This window comes from Dendrobates tinctorius, unplaced genomic scaffold (assembly GCF_039654945.1).
Source record: "Dendrobates tinctorius isolate UK_male_01 unplaced genomic scaffold, ASM3965494v1 ptg000027l, whole genome shotgun sequence".
Taxonomy (NCBI): domain Eukaryota; kingdom Metazoa; phylum Chordata; class Amphibia; order Anura; family Dendrobatidae; genus Dendrobates; species Dendrobates tinctorius.
The window spans coordinates 12,865,545-12,893,307 of record NW_027361695.1 but is presented as its reverse complement, the minus strand read 5'-3'; the positions used below and the strand labels follow the sequence as shown (position 1 = coordinate 12,893,307).

The following is a 27,763-nucleotide window of genomic DNA, read 5'->3' as shown; positions in this document are numbered from 1 at the left end:
TGAGAAAAGTAAGAGAAAAGATATTTATTTTATTAATGCACATAGCAGTTGGCTCCTTTACTACAAGGTAAACTATTACTGGAACGGCTCCTAAGGTCAGATTGCTTTTAAATGAATCTGTCAGAAGGTTTTTGCTGTGTAATCTGACAGAAGCATGATGTAGGGACAGATACCCTGATTCCAGTGATATATTACTTAGTTTACAGGATGCTGCAGTTATGATAGAATCACAGTTTCCTCTGCTGCAGATTTAACAGAGCTCTGAATGCTGAGACTTATATAACCCCGCCCACACCACTGACTTGCTGCTAATCAGTTCTGGGGGTGTAGCTGGACTAGGAGCCATGATACACCTAGTCCTGCAGTGATAATCTCCTGCTGATAAAACACTGATTGTATTGAAATAGCAATACACAGCCCAGTGAGTGACAAATTGCTGGAGTCAGGGTCTTCGCCCCTACATTATACTACTCTCAGATTACATAGCAAAAAACTGATGACAGATTCCCTTTAATACTATAACTAACCCTGGCTCTTCTCTCCCACCAGCTGATCCGTCATATGGCAAAAACAGGATAATGAAATAAATAAAACATGTAAAAATATCCTCCATCCTGTGTCACTATTTATTATTTATCAGGACACAGGACTCCGAAATATATTATTTATATCCCGACTGAAGCTACAGTGACCTTAATCGGGATGGCAGAAAAATAGGTGAAAAATTAAGAATTATCCTAAGATCAAGATGCTATAGATCTTAGTACAGAAATATCTGCAGTCTGCAGGGGCCAAGATGGCGTCACAGAGCCAAATTAGCAGTTTAAAGATGAATATAAATATAGAGATATAAATCCAAGGAGGTCTTAGTGATGCCTGTATCATCCTAAAACCTCCGGGTAATCTCTTCCTTTGTTTTCAGCTCAGTCCTAACATCTGGAGCTGAATTTTCAGTTTCGTGCTTGAAGCATACAGCTCCGGAGCACGGGAATCCGCTGAGATTATCTGCGCCTGAGTCTGCAGGGAAGAAATCTTCATCAGGTCCTTAACGGGGTTTTAGGATCCTTCAATTATTAACTCAAGAGGATGCAAGTGCAAGCAAAATGCAAAAAAAAAAAAGAAGAAAAATGGGCCACTGTCGCTTGAATAGTCACTTTGGTCTACATGTGTACAGTATATATGAATTCAGGCATGACTTGTCTGTGAGAAAGGATGAAACTGCACCTCCTATACATAGAACAACTCGGCACAGATGGCGACAACCCTGGCACATGCTGCAAACACGTTTCCTACAGCGGTGCTCCGGGTGCGCTGAACGTTTGTGGAGAAAATCCAATCTACCCGAAGATTTCATCCATTATAAGTTTATGCTTGAAACATACAACACTGCCCTTCACCTTTCCAAACCTATTTCAACACCCTCATCACCTCACTGTCCAATAACCCTAAACGTCTCTTTGACACTTTTCATTCCCTTCTCAACTCAAGAGTGCATGCCCTAACTACGAATCTCAATGCTGACAATCTGGCCAATTATTTAAAAAACAAAATTGACCATATCCGACAGGAAATTATCTCCCAATCACCTCATACCATGCACTGTCCTCCATCCCCCCACTGCATCTAGCTCAATCTCAGATTTTGAACCAGTCACAGAAGAAGAAGTGATCAGGCTCCTGGCATCTTCTCGCCCGACCACATGCACCAGTGACCCCATTCCCTCACATCTCCTCCAGTCCCTTTCCCCTGCTGTTACCACCCACCTAACAAAAATATTCAACCTCTCTCTCTTCCGGTATCTTTCCCTCCTCATTTAAGCATGCCATCATACAGCCATTACTTAAAAAACCATCCCTCGACCAAAACTGTGCTGCTAACTATAGACCTGTCTCTAATCTTCCCTTCATCTCTAAACTCCTGGAACGCCTGGTCCACTGCCGTCTTATCTGCTATCTCTCAGATAACTCTCTCCTCGACCCTCTACAATGTGTTTTCCACTCTTTACACTCGACTGAAACTGTCCTCACTAAAGTCTCTAATGATCTACTTACAGCTAAATCTAATGGTCAGTACTCCATGCTAATTCTCTTGGACCTCTCCGCAGCATTCGACACTGTGGATCATCAGCTCCTCCTCACTATGCTCCTCTCCATCGGCCTCAAGGACACCGTTCTCTCCTGGTTCTCCTCCTATCTCTCTAACCGCTCCTTCACTGTATCTTTTGCTGGTTCCTCCTCCTCTCACCTTCCCCTTACGGTTGGGGTTCCTCAAGGATCGGTTCTAGGCCCCCTCCTCTTCTCTTTGTATACTGCCCCTATTGGTCAAGCAATCAGTAGATTTGATTTCCAGTACCATCTCTAAGCTGATGACACCCAATTATACAACTCTGCAAAAACTCTTACTGTTTCTCTTATTCATTCTCGTCTGGACTAGTGTAACTCTCTACTAATCGGTCTCCCTCTTACCAAACTCTCCCCTCTCCAATCTGTCTTGAATGCTGCAGCCAGGATCATATTCCTCACCAATCGTTATACAGATGCCTCTACCTTGTGCCAGTCCTTACACTGGCTACCCATCCACTCCAGAATTCAGTATAAACTTATTACCCTCACCCACAAAGCCCTCCATGGCTCAGCACCACCCTACATCTCTTCCCTCGTCTCAGCCTACCACCCTATCCGTGCCCTCTGTTCTGCTAATGACCTGAGGTTAACATCCTCAGTAATTAGAACCTCCCACTCCCATCTCCAAGACTTTTCACGTGCTGCGCCAATTCTTTGGAATGTACTACCCAGGTTAATAGGATTAATCCCCAATCCTCACAGTTTTAAGCGTGCCCTAAAAATGCATTTGTTCAGACTGGCCTACTGCCTCAACGCAACGCTTTAACCTAAATATCCCTGTGTGGCTCATTCAAAATTTTTTACCATAACTAGGTTCTTCACATCAAGTTCCCACATGCTTTATGCATTTCATAGCCCTCTGTGTCTTTACTGTTATATATTTAGACTGTTAACTGGTTAATGCAGCGACAGGAACACCCGATTCTTACACTATGGCTGGTCCAAACAATAAAAGCAATTGTTACCATCTACCTTTTGTGTCTCCCTTTATTCCTCATAGATTGTAAGCTTGCGAGCAGGGCCCTCATTCCTCTTGGTATCTGTTATGATCTTTGTGTTTATTTTTATGCTGTAATGTCTATTGTATGTAGAAGTCCCCTCTATAATGTAAAGTGCTGTGGAATATGTTGGCGCTATAGAAATAAAATTATTATTATTATTATTATGACAAAGGTATAACAGTTCACTAACAACTGCTGTGACATTATTGTGTGCATTATTCCTGCATTTTGACATGACTGTGTGCATTTTCTCATATTCTGACATGACTGTGTGCATTATTCCCATACTCTGACATCACTGTGAGAATTATTCCCATACTCTGACATCACTGTATTCATTATTCCCATACTCTGACATGACTGTGTGCATTACTCCCATACTCTGACATGACTGTGTGCATTATCCCCATACTCTGACATCACTGGGTGCATTATTCCCATACTCTGACATCACTGTATGCATTATTTCCATACTCTGACATCAATGTACAGTATGCATTTTTCCCATACTCTGACATCACTATATGCATTATTCCCATACGCTGATATCACTATATGCATTATTCCCATACTCTGACATGACTGTGTGCAGCATTCCCATACTCTGACATCACTGTGTGCAGTTTTCCCATACTCTGAAATCACTGTGTGCATTATTCCCATACTCTGACATCACTGTGTGCATTATTCCCATACTCTGACATCACTGTGTGCAGTTTTCCCATACTCTGACATCACTGTGTGCATTATTCCCATACTCTGACATCACTGTGTGCATTATTCCCATACTCTGACATCATTGTGTGCATTATTCCCATACTCTGACATGACTGTGTGCATTATTCCCATACTCTGACATCACTGTGTGCATTATTCCCATATTCTGACATCACTGTGTGCATTATTCCCATACTCTGACATCATTGTGTGCATTATTCCCATACTCTGACAAGACTGTGCGCATTATTCCCATGCTCTGACATCACTGTATGCATTATTCCTATACTCTGACATGACTGTGTGCATTATTCCCATACTCTGACATCACTGTGTGCATTATTCCCATACTCTGACATCATTGTGTGCATTATTCCCATACTCTGACATGACTGTGTGCATTATTCCCATACTCTGACATCACTGTGTGCATTATTCCCATACTCTGACATCATTGTGTGCATTATTCCCATACTCTGACATCACTGTGTGCATTATTCCCATACTCTGACATCATTGTGTGCATTATTCCCATACTCTGACAAGACTGTGCGCATTATTCCCATACTCTGACATCACTGTATGCATTATTCCTATACTCTGACATGACTATGTGCAGTATTCCCATACTCTGCCATGACTGTGTGCAGTATTCCCATACTCTGCCATGACTGTGTGCAGTATTCCCATTCTCTGCCATGACTGTGTGCATTATTCTTGAAAACTTTTAGACAAGGCCTTTCAGAAGGTGAGTGCATACAGAGCTCAGCACAGATGTCCTTCATACCAATGCCTCTTTTTCAGGCCATGCTCAACAATACCTCCTCCACACACCTATCTATGCCCCTTCCATGTCTCCTTCATGTCTCTAGCATACCCCCTCCACAGAAGAAACGTTCCATTAGTGCTGCATTCAGAGAAGTTTTGGGAAGATTCAATTTGATCCTAAGAGATGCGTCAACGGTTCCAGAAGTCCAAGAGGTCTCCCTTTATCTGGGAGCCTCTGAACTGTTCTTGGAGAGTTTCCATGTAGGTTATTACTCCTCATAGCTAAATGACATGGTGAAAAAGTCATAGGAACAAAACCTGTTTCTCTGACACCTAAAATCCCCAAGATCTGTACTGAAAGCTGCATTCGATGTCACAGTATTGACAAAGTGAAGTCACAGTACAGGGATAATACTCAGTGTTGTCACATTACAGGGAAAATGAACACAGTGATGACACAGTACAGGGATATAGCATACAGTGATGTCACAGTACAGGTATAATGCACACAGTGATGTCACAGTACAGGGATAATGCACACAGTGATAACAGAAAACAAAAAACATACAAACACTCACCAAATGTAGAGATATATAGGAAAGGATAGGAATGTACCAACCAAATGGGAAACGGACAATGAAGAAAGCGTACACCCAAAAACAGCACGCACCAAACTCCAGTATCAACAACGATCTCCAATTCAGCACAGCATCTCCAATGAGCTAAGAAGCAAAGCTTTCACTGGCAAGGAACAGAAGGTCTGATCAGATTTTATAGGGAGAGGAAATGACCAGGTCAGGAACAGCTGCAAGTTTCTAACCAACATAAAAAGGGTTGTTAACCTCTTCAGCACCAAAGGAAACAAAATCCATTTAATATGAAACACAAACACACAGGCTAAATGGAAGATCTGCGATTCACAATACCGAGTGATTTTCTAACCCCAGATCTCTCAGGAGGACGTGACCACCAAGATCAATCTCCTATATCAGCACTCAGTGAGAGCTACATCTACCACCAGCTGCATTTGCAATACCATCGAGTGTTTTTAACAAGTAAATGAATGGGTTAACATTAGAAGCTGAATATATAATATCCATAGTGTTGCCTGAAATAATCATTTCTATCTCTAGATGCAATATAAAGAAATTCGCTCATTATACAAAGTAACAAGACTAACTCCTTACATCATGCATGAGAGTTCATTTGACTTCTAATCTGTCCCTGAGGATGCGGCACCCCTAGCTATTTTTGGTATCCCGGGTCTGTCAGTCCCTGACAAGCGATGAAACTCTGTGCCTAGGGGCAAGCTGATGGTCTATTTACTGAAGGATAATTGCTGGCCCAGATATCAAACCGCTGGTCACGCAAAGTTACAGATCAGAATTAAATCATACTCTTCATGAACTCTCCCGTAATATTATACACAGGAGTCAACATTTCCATTAATGTCTCAATGCAAACTCTACTTTATAATATACGGTAAGTTCTCTCATTTCTGATAACTTAGGTCAGGCCAGGGCGAGGGCTAGAGATTGGGGACTTTTACTTAGTCCTAGAACATCTTCACCTATCCTCTAACTTTAGTCTCATGAGCTCCAATGGGAATTCCGTAGCAGAGCCCCCAAAGCACCACATTGCCATTACAGGGCGGCTGTTTGGTATAGTAATACCGATCAGGATAACTTCCACTGGGGGCAAGGTGTTACCTTTGTGATCCATATAGCTGTACTAATTAATAGGTTCTTCTTAAATTTGTTATCCAAGAAAATTTATTTTGTAACAAACAGGAATGTTGTGCCCGGCACCGATCTCTGCCGGCACAGAATGGTCAAAGACCGCTCCTGCCAGCGATTCAGCTGATCAATGAGAATGGAAGTGCTCACGCATGCATGACCAATGTTCTACTCTTGTATACAGGTCTATGGGAGTGATAGTGCTCTTTTCTGAACCCTGTCACAGGCAATCAATGGTCACGTATGGCTACGATCGCTTCGCGGACCCCTGATCTCGTGACTGGCGGAGTCTGACCCCTGTCACAGGCAATCAATGGTCACGTATGGCTACGATCGCTTCGCGAACCCCTGATCTCGTGACTGGCGGAGTCTGACCCCTGTCACAGGCAATCAATGGTCACGTATGGCTACGATCGCTTCGCGAACCCCTGATCTCGTCACTGGCGGAGTCTGACCCCTGTCACAGGCAATATATGGTCACGTATGGCTACGATCGCTTCGCGAACCCCTGATCTCGTGACTGGCGGAGGGCTCGTAAGCCAGACTCCATCGATCACACATTTATCAGCCATATATGTGGACTTCAGCTATTAGCATTGCTACCAAGAAAACAAAAGATGATGGCTCTGATGTAAATACGCCAATGTTGAGGAAGGATTTAATTACCGCCTGTGATCAGAGACCATTATTGCTCCGGAGCTTCTCTGGTATGAATAGCAGCGACATTTTTAACTCCAAGAGTAATTAAACTATTCAATACAACGTAAAGGCGTAATGTATGAAAATAAGTTGAATATGTCCCTCCATCAGCACTAATGTACCATGCAGAGACAACACAATGTCGTTACAGACAATGGCTGTGGACTAAGCACAGTTTAGCGGTTTTGGCCTCATTTCCTGCCAGATGAAGAAGACGCGCGAGCTCACTGATGGATGAACTGGTTTTCTTTAGAGTTCTTGATCTGACATAAAAAATTAAAAAGACCCAAAGGGATAAGAGCCATCCCTATAAATCATACATGGCGTCTCACCTGGCATGCATTGTACAGAAGTTGGTGCTCAAACTTCTTAATCCCCAAGATCTGTTGAAACATTTCGTAGAGTTGTTCCTTGCTGAGGATGAGCTCGGAGGCTGCGCTCGCTGTCATCCTGGCTTGCTGCTTGCGGGGATCTTCTTCTCCTCGGTATATGGCATCGAATTTAGCCATCCAGGAACTCAGTACAGTCTCCTTGCTGAGGCCGTCGATCTCGGGAAGACTTCTCACTCTCTTCTCTATGTGCTTTTTGAAGACTTCGCGAGAGTCGTTGGCAGAACAACCTCCGCTCTGCACCATTCTGGCCACACGGTCGCTTTTCAGGAATACCTAAAAAAATCAAAAAGAAGAACATCAGTCCTGGAAATAACTTTTTGCAACTTTAAGGGGACCTATCACTACTCCTGACATGTCCATTTTAGTCAATATTTGCCCGGTGTCAGACACCCACAGATAACCTAACCCAAACACAGGTCCAATGTTTCGGAGTAAACATAGTGGGAAGATCGGGTCATAGACCATAACTGGAGATGAGACTAGTCCAGTGCTGACCACAGCCGGCTCTTCCCAGCGCCACTCCAGGTGATGGACAGGTAACTTCTGCAGCAAGAGACCTGTCAATCACCTCTAGTAGCACTTGCAAAAATCCGGCTGGGGGCAATGCAGAACTAGACTCATCTCATATCTCATATGGCCCCTGACCAGATCTTCCAACTATACTTTCTCTGAAACAATGAAACGTTCAATATCGATTATGTTGCCAGGAACTGATTCATGCCGCCCACTGTTTGGGCAGCAAGAATCCGGTGAGAGGTTCCATCTAAAATATACCTGTGATTTTGATAAAGAAGGGGATGAAACGCTCAGTGGAGCCAAGTGCCTCCTTTGTAAAGGAGTGAAAAGTGTTTTGTCTCCTTGCCCTACCCCTCCATTACTAATCAGCTATTTTTGGAGAGCAGAGCAATTGCAGTTTGGCCTCTTAGTGGCCCATCCATGAAGATATCAGTCTTGCTGGAGTAGAAGGTACACTCCACTTAATAAATTCACTGCACCTTCTAAGTGGCGTGTAGATCTATGCACCATGCCAGAAAAGTTACTCCAGTCAGGAACTGGAGTAGGATTTCTGCACTTTGGATGAATTGGACAGGCAGAGTGGTCATGCCCCACCCCATCCCTTCCCAGCTTCACCCAGTTCTGCAGCGCTAAATCAAAATGCCAAAAGTCTCAAATTTTTGGCGCAGCTCCACGTTGTGCAAAAATTTTGCAACTTTTCAAAGCTTTTACACCACTTTTCGTCCAACATAAAAACTTTGATGACTCGGCCCCATAGACTTTCTATGAGTCCCTATATCACTCACCCCTCTCTCCGATTCAGCCCCTTATTTTAGGGCTCAATAGGGATCTCCTTGCGAAGATCACTCTAAGCTTGTAAAGTTCTAAACTTCTGAAATGTTCATAGGAGGTGATAAATATTTTTAAAAATATTTGTAACCCTTTAGGAACATTAAAATTAAATTGAATGGTCCACCAACACAGATGCGATAAGATATCTGGTCACTTTTCGCTTGTGCTCTACAGCCGGTCCGCCAGTGTATTTACGGTATATACAGGTGAGTGCGCTTTACAGATGGATTCCTCGCAGCTCTCACTGTCTGCAGTTGCTCTTATAAAGATCCGCGGGTTTCCATGTATCTCGCTAAGTATTCACAGCACATTCTCATGAGTATGAAAGGCAGCGCTAGTGAGGTGGAACAGCAGGAGCAAGACAAAATAAAACATCTAAGAGCAGTTCCTTAGCAATTCTGCAACCATCACTCGCGACTACAGCATGAAGATAGCCTTTCCATGTACAATACCTTCTCTATTATTTATGCTGGAGAAGATGAATCCCAAAGACTAGTTATCATTTCCTGAGAACAGATAATGGCACAGCAATGGATGTGGGGTTTTTTTTTCCCCAAGAACTAATGTCCATCCAAACATTTTTAAAATGACAGAAATTAGTATCTGAAGCCGTAAGTTGGGTAATTGCTCAATTAGTATTTTCTCCTCACTGACAGAGCTGCGAAATGAGATGACTGCAGAAAGGGAGCTTTGCTGTGTAGAGTGTGACTGTATCGGCGGAGTAATCTCATTAGTAAGATGAGTAAGACCTAACAGCAGATCTCTTGTGTTTTTTCGTATCTCATATGTGATTATCCATATAAAAAATAAGCTGAAAATATTTCAGTTTTATTATTGGCTATTGTACATTTCCATTTGTCTGCAGCTCAACTTTCAGCTTTGCTGTGTAGAATTTGGCAGGGTAGTCAGAATCTTCTCATCAGTATGATAAGTAAGACATGAATGCCAAGCTCTAGGAATTTTCTATTTTTTTGTGATATACAGTATATATTTAATTTCAAACTAACCAGCAGGCTGATTTGTCCTTTTCCCTGCATCTCAGTTTCAAGCTTTGCTGTGTAGAATGTAACAAGTCAGCAAAGTAATCTCACTAATAAGATAAGTAAAACATGGGATCCAATCTGAAATAAAACTACACAATATATCCTTTACCACTACTAGAGCACTGAATTGAGATTTATTGAGGTCTTTAATGATTTTTCTTATACGTAAACCCTAAGGAAGGTACTTCAGCTTCTTAATTCGGATCAATACATCGTAAATTCCTGGTCTGTCATATTTGTCTCTCGGTATAAAATAATCATGGAATATTCAATGTTTTACACTGGTGTTTGGAATATGCATAGTAGGCTGAAATTTCCTGTTGCCTGGAACTCACTTTTTCAGCTTTGCTGTGTAGAGTGTGACAGAGTTAGCAGAGTCATCTTGTTAGAGTTAAAGAATGGCAAACAATCATATTTACTAGAGGACAAGGAATTTTAATGGCTTGACCCATCAAGACAAACATTGTCCTGTTAAGGCCTATGTCCATCTTAAAACTGTGTCCCTTGCTTAAGACTTCACTCTCTCAACCAGAACAGAGAGCTGCTCTGAATAGGTGCTGCCGTTCTGGCAGACTTCATCCGGTCTTGTGTTTTGCCTGAATAACCACCATTGGAACAGTCGCTGGCTGAAGCTTCCACTGCGAAACTGAGTTGTTTTCCCAAATGTCGGTAGTGAGATCAAGATGACCACCTGATCGCCCTAGTAGCTGAATTTTGAAGAGTTGTCTCTAATGAGTCAAGCCCTTTAATGACAGATGACAGCAACATTGTAAAGCTGGAGGCCCAGACAAGGCTGAACTGTGGCGATAATAGATTGCAATGTCTTACCTCGTAGTAACTCTGCACAGCGTTCATGAATGCCTCGTCCGCCACAATCTGGGTCTCTCCATTAAAGAAGGCCTGGAAGCGATCCTTCACTGTCTGAAGCTGCTGTTTACTGATCTGTGAAAGACATGAGATACAAGGAGTCACACCACAATTACCAAGCTGTTTATAGAGTTGACTAAAATGTGTACGTTCAAAAAATTACACGATAATGCATTGCATTAACATAGTTTCCAAATGTCAGATCAGGCATAGCAAACATGATCTACCAAACCTGTGCCAGCTGTGTGGATGCTCCGCATGCCAACCACAATAGGCAATTAACTGCTGAGAGCATGGGTAGAAGAAACGTGGCACACGGCCACCAGACCGTTCCTGGTTTATTCCATCTAACACACAAAAAGAACAGTAAAATGCACGAAAATGCTTTAGAAATATCCCAACAAATTTCTCTCTTAAAGGGATTACCTAGGCTTGGGGTTCAAGTCTGCCGTCACTTCATGTGACGGCCGACTTGTGAATCATTACTGCACGCTGTCAGGATTCTCTGGTGCTGGTGGGCGTGTGATTGCAAGTATCCGATTTTCACACATGCGATCACGTGCCGACTAGACATGTGCGAGGCTGAACACGTCTAGTCGGAATGTGGCTTGAAGTATCCAAATCGGATACTTGTGGTCACATGATTGCCAGCTCCTAGTGCCAGCACCAGAGTATCCCGACAGCGCGCACTGGGCATGCGGTAAGGATACACAAGTCTGCAGTCACATAGATTGCCTTAAACCTGGACAACTCATTTAATCTCCTGTTTAATCCTAATTTGTCTCATATTAAAATAACCAACGAGAACCATTTAAAGAAATTTCTGAGTGTTTTAAAAGATCAACAATGCTCCCCTCTTTCTCCTCCTTGCCCTGAATCTGGCTGTACGAAAACTTCCTGCAGCAGGAGCCTCTCCCCTTTTACTATATTTCCTATTAAACAAAAGATCGCTAAACACTCATGCCCAAAATCCGAATTCAGCCATTCACTAGTTCAAGAAGGGATTGTTTAGAAAGATGTTATCTCATTCTTAATTGTTTTCTTTCCAAAATAGAATGTTTAATAAAGGGAACACTCTTTATATTCAGCTTCTTTTTCTTTAGCGCTGTGACCTTAAAGGTACATGACCTGCTATAGACGCACTCATGCAAATAATTGACATCACCAAGTCACTTTTACTCGAAGGCTGTTATTTTTTGATCTTAACCCCTTACCTACAATTGACGTAATATTCCGTCCATGTGTCCATGGACCTAATTACCATGGACGGAATATTACGTCATCGCGATCAGCGGCGCCCACGTGGTGAGCGCCGCTGATCGCGGCCGAGTGTCAGCTAATTATCATAGCTGACACCCGGCACAATGTGTCAGGGGCGGTCACGGACCGCCCCCGACACGTTAACCCCTTGCACACCGCGATCAAACGCGATCGCGGTGTACCGGGGGTTAAAGGGAAGCATCGGCAGGGAGGGGGCTCCCTCCGTGCTTCCCTGAGCCCCCCACGGCAGCGCAATGTGCAGCGCTGCTGCGGGGGACTCCCTTCCTCCAGGCCCCCGAATCCAAGATGGCGACGGGGGCCTTCGGGGGCCTGAGGAAGCTGGCTTCCTCAGTGCCTGCAAAGCGCAGGCATGAGGAAGTCTGCAGCAGTGCCTGTGACAGATCGCTGATCTGTCACAGTGATCTGTGATGTGACAGATCAGCGATCTGTCACAGGACAGTGATGTCCCACCTGGGACAAGGTAATAAAGTAAAAAAAAAAAAAAAAAAGTGTTAAAAATAATTTAAAAAAAATCGCTAAATAAATTAGTTAAAAAAAAAAAAAATATTCCCCAATAAATCCATTTTTTGAAAATAAAAAAAAAACAAAACAATAAAAGTACACATATTTGGTATCGCCGCGTCCGTAATGACCTGCCCTATAAAACTGTCCCATTAGTTAACCCCTTTAGCGAACCCCTTAAAAAATAAAAATAAAAAACGAAGCAAAAAATAATGATTTATTATCATACCACCGAACAAAAAGTGTAATAACGCGCGATCAAAAAGACGCATATAAATATCCATGGTACCGCTGAAAACGTCATCTTGTCCCGCAAAAAACGAGCCACCATACAGCATCATCCGCAAAAAAATAAAAAAGTTATAGCTCGCAGAATAAAGCGATACAAAAATAATTATTTTTTATATAAAATTGTTTTCATTGCAAAAAACCGACAAAACATAAAAAAAGACCTAAATGAGGTATCGCTGTAACCGTACTGACCTGAAGAATAAAAACGCGTTATTAATTTTACCGCACGCGGAACGGTGTAAACGCACCCCCCAAAAGAAATTCATGAAAAGCTGGTTTTTGTTCATTCTGCATCCCAAAAATCGGAATAAAAAGCGATCAAAAAATGTCATGTGCCCGAAAATGGTACCAATAAAAACGACAACTCGTCCCGCAAAAAATAAGACCTCACATGACTCGGTGGGTCAAAATATGGAAAAATTATAGCTCACAATATGTGGTGATGCAAAAACTATTTTTACAATAAAAAGTGTCTTTTAGCGTGCGACAGCCGCCAAACATAAAAACCGCCATAAATAGTAAATCAAACCCCCCGTTATCACCCCCTTAGTTAGGGAAAAATAATAAAACTAAAAGAAAATGTATTTATTTCCATTTTCCCGCTAGGGTTAGGGTAGGGTTAGGGCTAGGGTTAGGGCTAGGGTTAGGGCTAGGGTTAGGGCTAGGGTTAGGGCTAGGGTTAGGGCTAGGGTTAAGGCTAGGGTTAGGGCTAGGGATAGGGTTAGGGATAGGGCTCAGATTAGGGTTAGGGGTGTGTTGAGGTTAGGGTTGGAGTTATAATTGGGGGTTTCCACTGTTTGGGCACATCAGGTGCTCTCCAAAGGCAACATGGCGTCTGATCTCAATTCCAGCCAATTCTGCGTTGAAAAAGTCAAATGGTGCTCCTTCCCTTCCAAGCTCTGCCATGTGCCCAAACAGTGTTTTACCCCCACATGTAGGGTATCAGCCTACTCAGGACAAATTACAAAACAACTTTTGGGGTCCAATTTCTCCTGTTACCCTTAGGAAAATAAAAAATTGGGGGCAAAAATATAATTTTGCGGAAAAAAATGTTTTTTTTATTTTCACGCCCAGGCGTTATAAACTTCTGTGAAGCACTTGGGGGTTCAAAGTGCTCTCCACACATCTAGATAAGCTCCGTGGGGGGTCTAGTTTCCAAAATGGGGTCACTTGTGGGGAGTTTCAATAGTTTAGGTACATCAGGGGCTCTCCAAATGCACATGACACCCGCATACCAATCCATCAAAGTCTGCATTCCAAAACGTCACTACTTCCCTTCCGAGCCCCGACGTGTGCCCATACAGTAGTTTTCTCCCACATATGAGATATCAGCGTACTCAGGACAAATTGGACAACAACTTTTGGGGTCCAATTTCTCCTGTTACCCTTAGGAAAATAAAAAATTGGGGGCAAAAATATAATTTTGCGGAAAAAAATGTTTTTTTTATTTTCACGCCCAGGCGTTATAAACTTCTGTGAAGCACTTGGGGGTTCAAAGTGCTCTCCACACATCTAGATAAGCTCCGTGGGGGGTCTAGTTTCCAAAATGGGGTCACTTGTGGGGAGTTTCAATAGTTTAGGTACATCAGGGGCTCTCCAAATGCACATGACACCCGCATACCAATCCATCAAAGTCTGCATTCCAAAACGTCACTACTTCCCTTCCGAGCCCCGACGTGTGCCCATACAGTAGTTTTCTCCCACATATGAGATATCAGCGTACTCAGGACAAATTGGACAACAACTTTTGGGGTCCAATTTCTCCTGTTACCCTTGGGAAAATAAAAAAAATGGGGACTAAAAGATGATGTTTGTTGAAAAAATACGATATTTTTATTTTCACGCCCGGTCGTTATAAACTTCTGTGAAGCACTGGGGGGTTCAAAGTGCTCACCACACATCTAGATAAGTTCATTAGGGGGTCTAGTTTCCAAAATGGGGTCACTTGTGGGGGGTTTCCACTGTTTAGGTACATCAGGGGCTCTCCAAACGCAACATGACACCCGCAGACCATTCCATCAAAGTCTGCATTCCAAAACGTCACTACTTCCCTTCCGAGCCCCGACGTGTGCCCATACAGTAGTTTTCTCCCACATATGAGGTATCAGCGTACTCAGGACAAATTGGACAACAACTTTTGGGGTCCAATTTCTCCTGTTACCCTTGGGAAAATAAAAAAATGGGGACTAAAAGATCATGTTTGTGGAAAAAATACGATTTTTTTATTTTCACGCCCGGTCGTTATAAACTTCTGTGAAGCACTGGGGGGTTCAAAGTGCTCACCACACATCTAGATAAGTTCATTAGGGGGTCTAGTTTCCAAAATGGGGTCACTTGTGGGGGGTTTCCACTGTTTAGGTACATCAGGGGCTCTCCAAACGCAACATGACACCCGCAGATCATTCCATCAAAGTCTGCATTCCAAAACGTCACTACTTCCCTTCCGAGCCCTGACGTGTGCCCATACAGTAGTTTTCTCCCACATATGAGGTATCAGCGTACTCAGCACAAATTGGACAACAACTTTTGGGGTCCAATTTCTCCTGTTACCCTTGGGAAAATAAAAAAATGGGGACTAAAAGATCATGTTTGTGGAAAAAATACGATTTTTTTATTTTCACGCCCGGACGTTATAAACTTCAGTGAAGCACTGGGGGGTTCAAAGTGCTCACCACACATCTAGATAAGTTCCTTGAGGGGTCTAGTTTCCAAAATGGTGTCATTTGTGGGGGGTTTCTACTGTTTTGGTACATCAGGGGCTTTCCTAATGCGACATGGTGTCCGATCTCAATTCCAGCCAAAAACGTCAAATGGCGCTGCTTCCCTTCCGAGCTCTGCCATACGCCCAAATAGTGGTTTACACCCACATGTGGGGTATCAGCGTACTCAGGATAAATTGCACAATATCTTTTAGGGTCCTGTTACTTTTGGAAAAATAAGAATTGAGGGTGAAAAGATCATTTTTGTGGAAAAAATATGATTTTTTAATTGTACTGCTGTACGTTATAAACTTCTGTGAAGCCCTTGGGGGTTCAAAGTTCTCACCACACATCTAGATAAGTTCCTTGGGGGGTCTAGATTCCAAAATGGTGTCATTTGTGGGGGGTTTCCACTGTTTTGGTACATCAGGGGTTTTCCAATCGCGACATGGTGTCCGATCTCAATTCTAGCCAAAAACGTCAAATGGCGCTGCTTCCCTTCCGAGCTCTGCTATGCGCCCAAATAGTCATTTACACCCACATATGGGGTATCAGCGTACTCAGGACAAATTGCACAATAACTTTTAGGGTCCTGTTACCCTTGGAAAAATAAAAATTGTGGGTGAAAAGATCATTTTTGTGGAAAAAATATGATTTTTTAATTGTACCGCTGTACGTTATAAACTTCTGTGAAGCCCTTGTGGGTTCAAAGTTCTCACCACATATCTAGATAAGTTCCTTGGGGGGTCTAGTTTCCAAAATGGGGTCACTTGGGGGGGTTTCCACTGTTTAGGTACATCAGGGGCTCGCCAAACGTGACATGGCGTCCGATCTGAATTCCAGCCAATTTTGCATTGAAAAAGTCAAACGGCGCTCCTTCCATTCTGAGCTCTGCCATGCGCCGAAACAGTGGTTCCCCCCCACATATCAGGTATCAGCGTAGTCAGGACAAATTGCACAATAACTTTTGCAGTCCAATTTCTCCTGTTACCCTTGGTAAAATAAAGAAAATTGAACCTGAAGTATTTTTTTTGTGAAAAAAAGTTAAATGTTCATTTTTTTTTAATATTCAAAAAATTCCTGTGACGCACCTAAAGGGTTAATAAACTTCTTGAATGTGGTTTTAAGCACCTTGAGGGGTGCAGTTTTTAGAATGGTGTCACTTTTGGGTATTTTCTATCATATAGACCCCTCAAAGTGGCTTCAAATGTGAAGTGGTCCCTAAAAATAAAATGGTGTTGCAAAAATGAGAAATCGCTGGTCAATTTTTAACCCTTATAACTTCCTAGCAAAAAAAAATTTTGGTTGCAAAATTGTGCTGATGTAAAGTAAACATGTGGGAAATGTTATGTATTAAGTTTTTTGTGTGCCGTATCGCTGTGATTTAAGGGCATAAAAATTCAAAGTTGGAAAATTGCGAAATTTTCAAAATTTTCGCCAAATTTCCGTTTTTTTCACAAATAAACGCAAGTTATTTGAATGCAATTTTACCACTAACATGAAGTACAATATGTCACGAGAAAACAATGTCAGAATCACCAGGATCCATGAAAGCGTTCCAGAGTTATGACCTCATAAAGGTACAGTGGTCAGAATTGTAAAAATTGGCCCGGTAGTTAACGTGCAAACCACCCTTGGTAGTGAAGGGGTTAAAGGGATATTTTCATGCCATTAGTGATGGCGTATTGCTGGGATATGCCATCACTTTATGATCGGCGAAGGTCCGACCTCTATTACTGTGGCCCCTTAACAGTCTTTCCCTGCATCGGAAAAGTTCCCACAGGTCAGACCGCCACCGATCATAACATGAAGACACATCCTAGGTATTTATGAGACGGAAATAACCCTTTAAACCATATTATAAAAAAACGCCAATCAGTTCATCAGACATCAACGGCAACCCTAAGATGGAAGGAGCAGAGGAGGCGATGCATCTGATTTAAACAGCTTCATTCTTTTTTTCTTCTTTCCATTTAGAATTTAGATAACAGAATTCTTTAAAAAAAATAAAATAAAAAAAGAAATTCCCGCATGAAGAATTCATGAGTTTCCCGAGCGCTCGCATTGAGAACATTTTGTTTATGTAGATTATCTCTCTTTATTTACCGCATCTGCTACTTTCTTTTATGAAAAGTAAGATCGGTGACCGCACAAAGGAATGTAAAGCACGTTCCCTGCCGCTGAAACTCGCAATTTTATACCGAAGGTGCAAAAAATAACCACGGTTCTCCCATCCAGTTGTAAGTATGCATTCATTACCCTCCTGCAAACGACCCATAAATACTGAAAATATCTGAAATATTCACGTCTGTGTTTAGGAAATGTGCGCTTAAAATAAAACATGGGAATAATGATGTTCTCCAACAACTAAACATTAAAGCCTCACTAATTAAAAAAACATTTTGTGTTTACAGTTCCTATACGGAACACTGTATCTCCTAGGTGACAGACTACAAATAAACCTTGTGTAGTCAGATTCTGCAGTCGTGTGTTACTCCATTCTCTCTGCTTGTAATTTTTGTCAATCTTTCGATAATAGAAGGAACAAAGTGAGAAGAGTAAGCTAACTTCAGGATCAGACTACACACAAAACCTGGTTGTAGTCTGTAACTAGTGATGAGTGAGTATACTCGTTGCTTGGGTTTTCCCGAGCATGCTCGGTTGTCCTCCGAGTATTTTGGCGTGCTCGGAGATTTAGACTCTGATGCCGTAGCTGCATGATTTGCGGCTGCTAGACAGCCTGAATACATGTGGGGATTGCCTGTTTGTTAGGGAATCCCCACATGTATTCAGCCTGTCCAGCAGCAGCAAATCATGCAGCTGCATTGACAAAAACTAAATCTCCGAGTGCATTCAAATATTCAGAGGACACCCGAGCATGCTCAGGAAAACCTGAGCAACAATATACTCGCTCACCACTATCTGTAACCATAGAGCCAACCATGGAGGGGCCCAAAAGTTGCTCCCTATTTTTTTTTTTACATGAATTCTGATAATAAAAAAATGTTGCAAAATTGGACATATCCTTTAATTCATAAAAGTATTTTCCACCTGAAAGAGTTTTTCCAGGACATCGATATTGATATGAATGAGTGGAGTTTCCATTCCTAACAATCGCATCAAACAGCTGATTGTAGAGGCGGTGGCGCACGATTTGCAAAGGCAATGTCCGGTATTGCGGCTTGAATGGGACTGGCAACATGAGGCTCAGCCACGACAAAGTAGACAGTGCTTTGCTTAGTAAATAAGGGGGAAAAAAAAGGTCTGGAAATGTTGAGAGTTTGATCCATCCAATCAGCTTATCAGAGTGGGAGTCATTGTTTGCTAACAGCTTCCCTGTCACGATTCCTCCGCTTAGTGTGTCTTGGACGCAGTGACAGGCAGCTCAGTCTTGCAATCTGGTGCAGGGGTCTACTGAGCTGTCAGTATTTTGATCGACAGCTCAGCCATCCAATCTGAGTTTGGGGGGTGCTGAGCTTCTTTCAGGTGTTCCCTGTTCCAGATGATTACCCAGCTACTTAGCTAAACTGTCAGACCCAGATCTCTGCCAGAGTTAGCATCGGCTCAGTGGTTTGCCTTTTATTTTTACGCTTTTCTGTTGATATTTTGCTGCCTCACCTTGGAGATCATTTTGACATCCATTTGCCTAGCCCCTTTGCTCTGATCCACTATCTTCTTGGTTTTCTGACCTCGGATCATGACCTGACTTCACCTTTGTCTTTTCCCTTAGTTTACTTTGTGCATTCATGAAATCTGATCCCAGAACATTTGACTTCCCTGCCTCACGACTTACCCGTGTGACTAGGGACTAGCGTCACATCAACACTTTGATTCATGGCGGGGATTCTAATCAGGCATTTTATCTGGATGGTATAAACACTTTAATTTACAAATATGTTAAGTCAAGCGTGATGTGATACTGTCAACTGTTTCTAAAAATTGCACAAAGTTATTTTTGCAATGTTTTATATGTGTGTCAAAGGAGTATTCCAAAACCTTAACCACTATGCAATATACAGTGCCATGTTGGAGCTATGAACAGCTGATAGGTGGGGGTGCCGGGTGTTGGACCTCTACTAGTCTGATATTGATCACCTATTCTAAGGGCAGGTGCAGATGGCCGTAGATTCTCACATCTATGCAAATGACACTCTGATCGGAGTTTGATCAGAGTCAAAGCATAGTACGATCCGAATCTCATAACTAAGAAGAAGATGGAGAAAAAAAATTCTCCATCTTCTCCATTGTGTGAAAATCGCGGAAATCCGAGTGCAATCCGATATTTTCCACAACGGACTCATTGACTTGCATGGCCAAGTCCGATCTGAATTTTGGATCCAACTCGGGCACGCTGTAATTTTTTTTTCCCACGTCGAAACATTGGACGTATGCACGGCCCCATAGACTAACATTGGTCCGAGCGCAATCCGATGTTTTGTTGGATCGCACTTGGACTGCAAATACGCTCGTCTGCACCCGCCCTTATTAATATTAAAGTTCTGGACATCCCTTTACAGCAGGGTTCCCCAACTTCAGTCCTCAAGGCCCACCAACAGATCATGTTTTCAGGATTTCCCTTGTATTGTACAGGTGATGCAATTATCACCTGGGCAATACTAAGGGAATCCTGAAAACATGATCTGTTGGTGGGCCTTGAGGACTGGAGTTGGGGAACCCTGCTTTACAGCGTTATCAAACTGGACGGTCCACCGAAAAATATTTCCATAAATCACTTAATTTAAGAATCAGGTCTCGGAATAAGTGACGAAATCTTCACCTCTTTCCTCGGAATGTCCTCACTCTGTAATAATCCGTTCTTTAGCATCCATCAGCTTTTCTCATTTACATTTTAAATGAACACTTACAATTAAACCCTCATCACATTATTTGAAAACTGCTAATCAAATACATTAAATCTAATGAGGTGGCTGTTGAAAGTTCTTTATTTAGTTTTCGTGGAATAAATTGTAGAATTTACTGAAAGTTTTACTGGGGGAATGCATCGCTTATTCTCCTAGGAAAATTGCATGGATCTTGAAGACGACGTGACTTGTACCCCGCACTCTGAAATATCAATTTTATAACATTTCTTTATAGAATTTGGTATTATGCCATTACTTTCTTCTTCTTCCTTAAAATATATGAACAACCTGATAAGTGGCCATTTGACAATGTTTCTTAGGAGAATCGCTATTTAGCTATATACTCCAATACTCTAGGATCGCAGTAATATAGAACAAGCAATCAAGTCATTGTTGGATCAAAGTGACTAAGGGAGGCTAAGAAATATAGTAAAAATTAAATTAAAAAAGTATTGATGGGGTGTTGATCCAAAGAACTAGTCTGAAGAGCGTTGATCCAGAGAACTACTCTGATTGTTAAATGTGGAGTCAGGAAGGAATATTTTTCCCCTTTTATAGTTAATAATATCTGTCCCATATGGTTTTTTGCATTCTTCTGGATCAACATGTTAGGTTATAGGTAGAGTTGAGCGAAACGGGTCGAAAAAATTCAAAAGTCGCCGACTTTTGGCAAAGTCGGGTTTCATGAAACGAAACCCGACCCTAGGATGAGGTCGGCCACGAGGTCGGCGACTTACGCGCCAAAGTCGCGTTTCAAAAGTTTGTTTTGCGCTCTTTTTCAGCCAATCAGGATCCACGGACACTGTGGGCAACGTGATGACATAGGCACGGGTCACCACCATCTTTCAGAAGGGCATGCAAGTGATTGGCTTGCTTTGGTGGGCGTCACAGGGGGTATAAAAGGGCGTGCACGCCGACCGCCATCTTACTTCTGCCGATCTTAGTATAGGGAGAGGTTGCTGCTGATTCTGTAGGGAGAGCGTTAGGCAGGGAAGAAGACAAAAAAACTGCTTCTGCTGCTAGCGATTTGGCCTGCACAACACACCAGTCACTGTGTGTGCAGTGCAAGGGGAGGCTATATAGTGGTGTATCAGTGGTGTTGGTTGTTGGGCTGCCTTCTAAAGCTTCCTGACATTCCTGCATTGCTGTTTACCCACTGCTCCGCAAACTGCTTTTTTAAAAGCAATCCCAATTTTTTTTTTTTGTCCTGCTGAGAAGAAAAAAAAACTGCTTCTGCTGCTAGCAATTTGGCCTGCACAACACACCAGTCACTGTGTGTGCAGTGCAAGGGGAGGCTATATAGTGGTGTATCAGTGGTGTTGGTTGTTGGGCTGCCTTCTGAGGCTTCCTGACATTCCTGCATTGCTGTTTACCCACTGCTCCGCAAACTGCTTTTTTAAAAGCAATCCAATCTCCCTTATCCTCTAGTCACTTTTGTCACAGCTGTGCCATCGAGCCTGTCACATAGCGCTCAGATATTCATTGGGCCTCACACAATCCAAAAGTGTCTAGTGTCCAAAAGTGTGTGCAGAGATTCAAAATCTCCCTTATCCTCTAGTCACTTTGGTCACAGCTGTGCCATCGAGCCTGTCACATAGCGCTCAGATATCAGTGGGCCTCACACAATCCAAAAGTGTCCATCCAGTGTCCAAAAGTGTGTGCAGAGATTCAAAATCTCCCTTATCCTCTAGTCACTTTGGTCACAGCTGTGCCATCGAGCCTGTCACATAGCGCTCAGATATCAGTGGGCCTCACACAATCCAAAAGTGTCCAGTGTCCAAAAGTGTGTGCAGAGATTCAAAATCTCCCTTATCCTCTAGTCACTTTGGTCACAGCTGTGCCATCGAGCCTGTCACATAGCGCTCAGATATCAGTGGGCCTCACACAATCCAAAAGTGTCCATCCAGTGTCCAAAAGTGTGTGCAGAGATTCAAAATCTCCCTTATCCTCTAGTCACTTTGGTCACAGCTGTGCCATCGAGCCTGTCACATAGCGCTCAGATATCAGTGGGCCTCACACAATCCAAAAGTGTCCATCCAGTGTCCAAAAGTGTGTGCAGAGATTCAAAATCTCCCTTATCCTCTAGTCACTTTGGTCACAGCTGTGCCATCGAGCCTGTCACATAGCGCTCAGATATCAGTGGGCCTCACACAATCCAAAAGTGTCCATCCAGTGTCCAAAAGTGTGTGCAGAGATTCAAAATCTCCCTTATCCTCTAGTCACTTTGGTCACAGCTGTGCCATCGAGCCTGTCACATAGCGCTCAGATATCAGTGGACCTCACACAATCCAAAAGTGTCCATCCAGTGTCCAAAAGTGTGTGCAGAGATTCAAAATCTCCCTTATCCTCTAGTCACTTTGGTCACAGCTGTGCCATCGAGCCTGTCACATAGCGCTCAGATATCAGTGGGCCTCACACAATCCAAAAGTGTCCAGTGTCCAAAAGTGTGTGCAGAGATTCAAAATCTCCCTTATCCTCTAGTCACTTTGGTCACAGCTGTGCCATCGAGCCTGTCACATAGCGCTCAGATATCAGTGGGCCTCACACAATCCAAAAGTGTCCAGTGTCCACAAGTGTCTGCAGAAATTCAAAATCTCCCCTGTCCTATAGACACCTTGTACCTTGTTTTACATTACTATATAGTTTGTTGGATTTTGTCTACATTTCTACCAAAAATGAGGAAGGCTGGTGGAAGAGGCCGTGGAATTGGGCGGGGGTTGGCAGCTGGGAATGATGGTGTTGGTGGTGGATCTGATGGTAGTGGCAAGAGCAAAATAGGACCGAATGCAGGAGGTGCTGACCCTGCGTCATCGTCTGGCTACATAAGGCCTCGAACGCTTAGTTTTCTAGGAGTTGGCAAACCGCTTTTAAAGCCAGAGCATCAGGAAAAAGTTTTGTCTTACATTGCTGACTCAGCCTCCAGCTCTATCGCCTCCTCTTCTTCAGTTGTAAAAAGTAAAAGCACTGAGTCGTCATTGGAGGCTCATGTTCATGAACCACACCTTTCCTTGTGTCCTTCACCCCAACCAAGATTGAAGGATGACGCAGGCCATACTACTGATTACTCCATGGAGCTGTTTTCACATACCATGCCTGGATTATCAAGTCAAATGGTGAATTACCCAGGCCAAGATGAATCTGACATGGAGTGCACTGATGCACAGCCGCTGATGGATGATTCTGCTGGTACATTCACTCAGAGCACTACATTGTCCTCGCAGTGTACAGAGCCAGATTCTGACCCTGATGAGACTCAGGTGCCCCTTCCCGCACACTATACCACCATACACGGTGACACAGAGGAAGGTGCACATGACATAGAAGAGGAGGTGATGGATGACCCAGTTGTTGACCCAGATTGGCATCCATTGGGGGAAGAGGGTGCTGCTTCCAATAGCTCAGATGAGGAGCATCCACAGCAGACATCGACATCGCAACAGCTGTTATCTGGCAGGCCCGGAGCACTCCAAAGACAGGTTCCAAACATCAAAAGAGTTGCTGGACAGCTTGTCCAGAGGGTCAAAAGATCACAGCGTGCTAGGCCGCAAAATGTCTGCCAAAGTAGGAAGAGTGCAGTGTGGCACTTTTTTGACCAAAATCCTCATGATCAGGCCAAGGTTATCTGTAAGAAGTGCGCAAAGACCTTTAGCCGAGGGAAAAATCTGAAAAATTTGAATACCAGTTGCATGCTTAGACATTTAACCAGCATGCACTTGCAAGCGTGGACACAACACCAAACCTCAAGTGCCACATGTGCAACTGATCACAACGAAGGTAGTCAGCAACGCTACATTGTTTCCCCCACTGTAAGCCCACCGGTTAGCACAGCAGCAAATGTTGAGGTGTCGTTGCAAGACCACAGCAGTCAGGGAATCCCACTGTTATATCAACAAAAGACTGATTCTAGGCCATCAGAAAGAACACCAACTCCATCACCATCATCAACCCTCTCTCAGTCCGCCCTGTCCACCGCCACTTCCACCATATGCAGCTCTCAAGTCCAGCTCACCCTCCCAGACACTATGAGTAGGTCAAGAAAGTACTCAGTCTCTCATCCGCGTACACTGGGTTTGAACGCCCACATTGCCAAACTAATCTCGTTTGAGATGATGCCCTTCCGGTTGGTGGAAGGCACAGCTTTCCGCGAACTCATGGCCTATGCAGTACCACGCTATGACCTACCCAGTCGCCACTTCTTCTCTCGCAAAGCCATCCCAGCCCTCCACCATCATGTGAAAGACCGCATTGTCCATGCACTCAAGCAGTCAGTGAGCGGAAAGGTGCACCTCACAACTGATGCATGGTCCAGTCGGCATGGCCAGGGCCGTTACGTGTCCATCACTGCGCACTGGGTTAATGTGGTGGATGCAGGGTCCACAGGGGACAGCGGTGGTGGGACAGTGCTGCCTAGCCCACGGTATAGGAAACAGTTGGCTGTAGGCGTTCGACCCTCCTCCTCCTCCTCCTCCAGAAGCGAAAGCTCGTCCACATAGCGCAGTCGTACGAGCACTCCATCTGCAGCTGCCACTGTTGCACACGATGTGTCCCCCTATCGAGCAGCTAGTGGAAAGCGTCAGCAGGCTGTGTTGCAGATGATGTGTTTGGGCGACAGACACACCGCCGAGGTGCTGGCCGAGTACTTGAAGCGACAAACTGAGTCATGGCTGGGCAGTGTACATCTTGAGGCAGGCAAGGTAGTTAGTGATAACGGCCGTAATTTTGTGGCAGCCATAGCCCTTTCAAAACTCAGCCACATACCTTGCTTGGCTCACACCTTGAACCTGGTGGTGCAGTGCTTCCTCAAAAATTATCCGGAGTTAACAGCCCTGCTCCAGAAGGTGCGAAGACTGTGCGCGCACATCCGCCGGTCGCCTGTACACTCCGTTCGTATGCAGAAGCTGCAGCGATTGCTCCACCTTCCCAACCACCGCCTCATTATCGACATTGCAACAAGGTGGAACTCCACCCTGCACATGGTGGAGCGGCTGTGCGAGCAGAGGCAGGCCATAATGCATTTGTGGGAGGATACACGGCCAGGCACTTTGAGAGCAGACATGGAGTTGACAGGTGTGCAGTGGTCGAAGCTGAAAGACCTTTGTAAAGTCCTTCAGTGTTTTGAGGAATGCACACGGCTGGTAAGCGCAGACGACGCCATCCTAAGCATGAGCATCCCACTTATGCGTCTGCTCATGCAAACTTTGACGCACCTTAAGGAGCAGGCGTCTGCAGCCAATGTTGATGAGGAGGAAGAGGAGGAGGGAATCCTTGATGACATTCAGCCATTGTCTGCTCAGGGACCTCTCCTGGACGAGGTGGAGGAAGAAGAGGAGGAGGAGGATGATGATGGGGATGATTACTTAGGGGAGGAGGATGCATCTCGTGGGGCAAGTGAAAATGTTGGCGTGGCAAGGTCTGGTACAGGGTTTGTGCGTGACTGGAGGGATGTGGATTTGCCAGAAAGTGCTCCTCCACCCAGCACTCGCAGTGCATCATTGACACCGGGAACATTGGCCCACATGTCAGATTATGCCTTGCAGATCCTAAAAAGGGACCCCCGCATTGCCAAAATGATGAACGATGACGACTACTGGTTGGCCAGCATCCTGGATCCACGCTATAAAGGCAAATTACAAAACATCATGCCACAGGAGAACCTTGACCTAATATTGGCTAATAAACAAGCAACTCTGGTAAATCGGTTGCTTGAGGCATTCCCAGCACACAGCAGCGGTGATGGTTCTCACACGAGCCGTACGGGCCGGGGGCAGCTTGGCAGAGGTGTTCGTGGTGCACACAGCAGAAGTGGCGTTGGAGACAGGGGTTTCATGACAATGTTGTGGACTGATTTTTCAAATACCGCTCACACAACTGGTAATACTGCATCGATGGAAAGTGACAGGAGACAGCAGTTGTCAACTATGGTTACAAACTACTTTTCCTCCCATATCGATGTTCTCCCACACAGGTCATTCCCCTTTGACTATTGGGCCGCTAAACTGGACACCTGGCCTGAATTGGCCCAATATGCCTTACAGGAGCTCGCTTGCCCAGCTGCAAGTGTGCTATCGGAAAGAGTCTTCAGTGCAGCTGGATCAATCCTGACAGAAAAAAGGACCCGTCTGTCAACCCAAAATGTGGATGATCTAACCTTCATTAAAATGAACCACGCATGGGTTTCCAAGGATTTTGTCCCACCTTCCCCTGATGACACATAGGGTGACAGAAAAATGGCTTGCTTTGGTCCACCTCTTCCTGGTACTTCACCTATTTCGCCTTTTGCATCAGCTGAATGTCCAACATCAACATATGCCACTTTCTAAAACTCCCTAACTGTGCTGCCTCCCCCCCATGGCCGGGGTCACCACATAGCGCACGACACCGTGCGAGTGCCATTGCCCTGGACAGGTGGGTAGGCCGACTCTTGGGCGCGGGCACTGGCACAGGGTCCCTCATAGTGCAATCAAGTGTCTCTGACGGTGGTGGTGCACACCTGCCGTCAGACACACCGCTGTACTATGAGGGGCCCAGTGCCAGTACCGACGCCCACAAGTGGGCCCCCCTTGCTTGGGCAGGGCCCCAGCATTTGCAATCTTTACCTCTCCCTGCTCCTCCGCTGTGTAATCTGGGCCGTCAAATCCATACTGTGCCTGACACCGTCTGAGCCTGCCTCCTGATGTATAGACATATATTTTGAATGTGTACGCTATCCATACATGTTATCCGGGGAAACGGTACCCTTTCTAACCTTTGTGCAATCACGTGCAATCCATACTGGGCCTAACACCGTCTGAGCCTGCCTCCTGAGACATATATTTTGAATGTGTATGCTATCCATACATGTTATCTGGGGATACGGTACCCTTTCTAACCTTTGTGCAATCACGTGCAATCCATACTGGGCCTAACACCGTCTGAGCCTGCCTCCTGAGACATATATTTTGAATGTGTACGCTATCCATACATGTTATCTGGGGATACGGTACCCTTTCTAACCTTTGTGCAATCATGTGCAATCCATACTGGGCCTGACACCGTCTGAGCCTGCCTCCTGAGACATATATTTTGAATGTGTACGCTATCCATACATGTTATCCGGGGATACGGTACCCTTTTTAACCTTTGTGCAATCACGTGTAATCCATACTGGGCGTGAGAACGGCTGGCGAGCTGTTAAGCAAGCTACAGCACCTGTGGTTTGCACACGTAAGTTTTTCATTTTTTCAGGAATGACGGTTAGGCCTAATTCCGGAACTGCGGTTGACCTGCACTTACTGGGAAATCATTGTTGGCGGGTAATAATTGTAATCAGTGATCCCCATCACTAACGTTGTTCAGCGGGTTATCTGCACCTGTAAGCGACAAACGCTGGCCTTTTCAGTGTAGCGCACATGCAGCCACGGACATGTAAGGGCATGACACACCAGTTATTGGCCAAT

The 27,763-nt window shown here is 44.2% G+C and overlaps 1 protein-coding gene across 17 annotated transcripts in view; it reads right to left on the bottom strand.

The window, feature by feature from the left end:
* Positions 1 to 27,763, bottom strand: part of CADPS (calcium dependent secretion activator) — a 482,209-nt gene that overhangs the window by 321,372 nt on the left and 133,074 nt on the right. For all 17 annotated transcript variants that reach the window (XM_073569792.1, XM_073569796.1, XM_073569794.1 and 14 more), the window contains exons 2-3: positions 10,655 to 10,768; positions 7,377 to 7,709 (exon numbers count right to left, since the gene is read on the bottom strand). In XM_073569792.1, the coding sequence (XP_073425893.1) occupies positions 7,377 to 7,709; positions 10,655 to 10,768 (447 nt within the window). The remainder of the gene's footprint in view (positions 1 to 7,376; positions 7,710 to 10,654; positions 10,769 to 27,763) is intronic.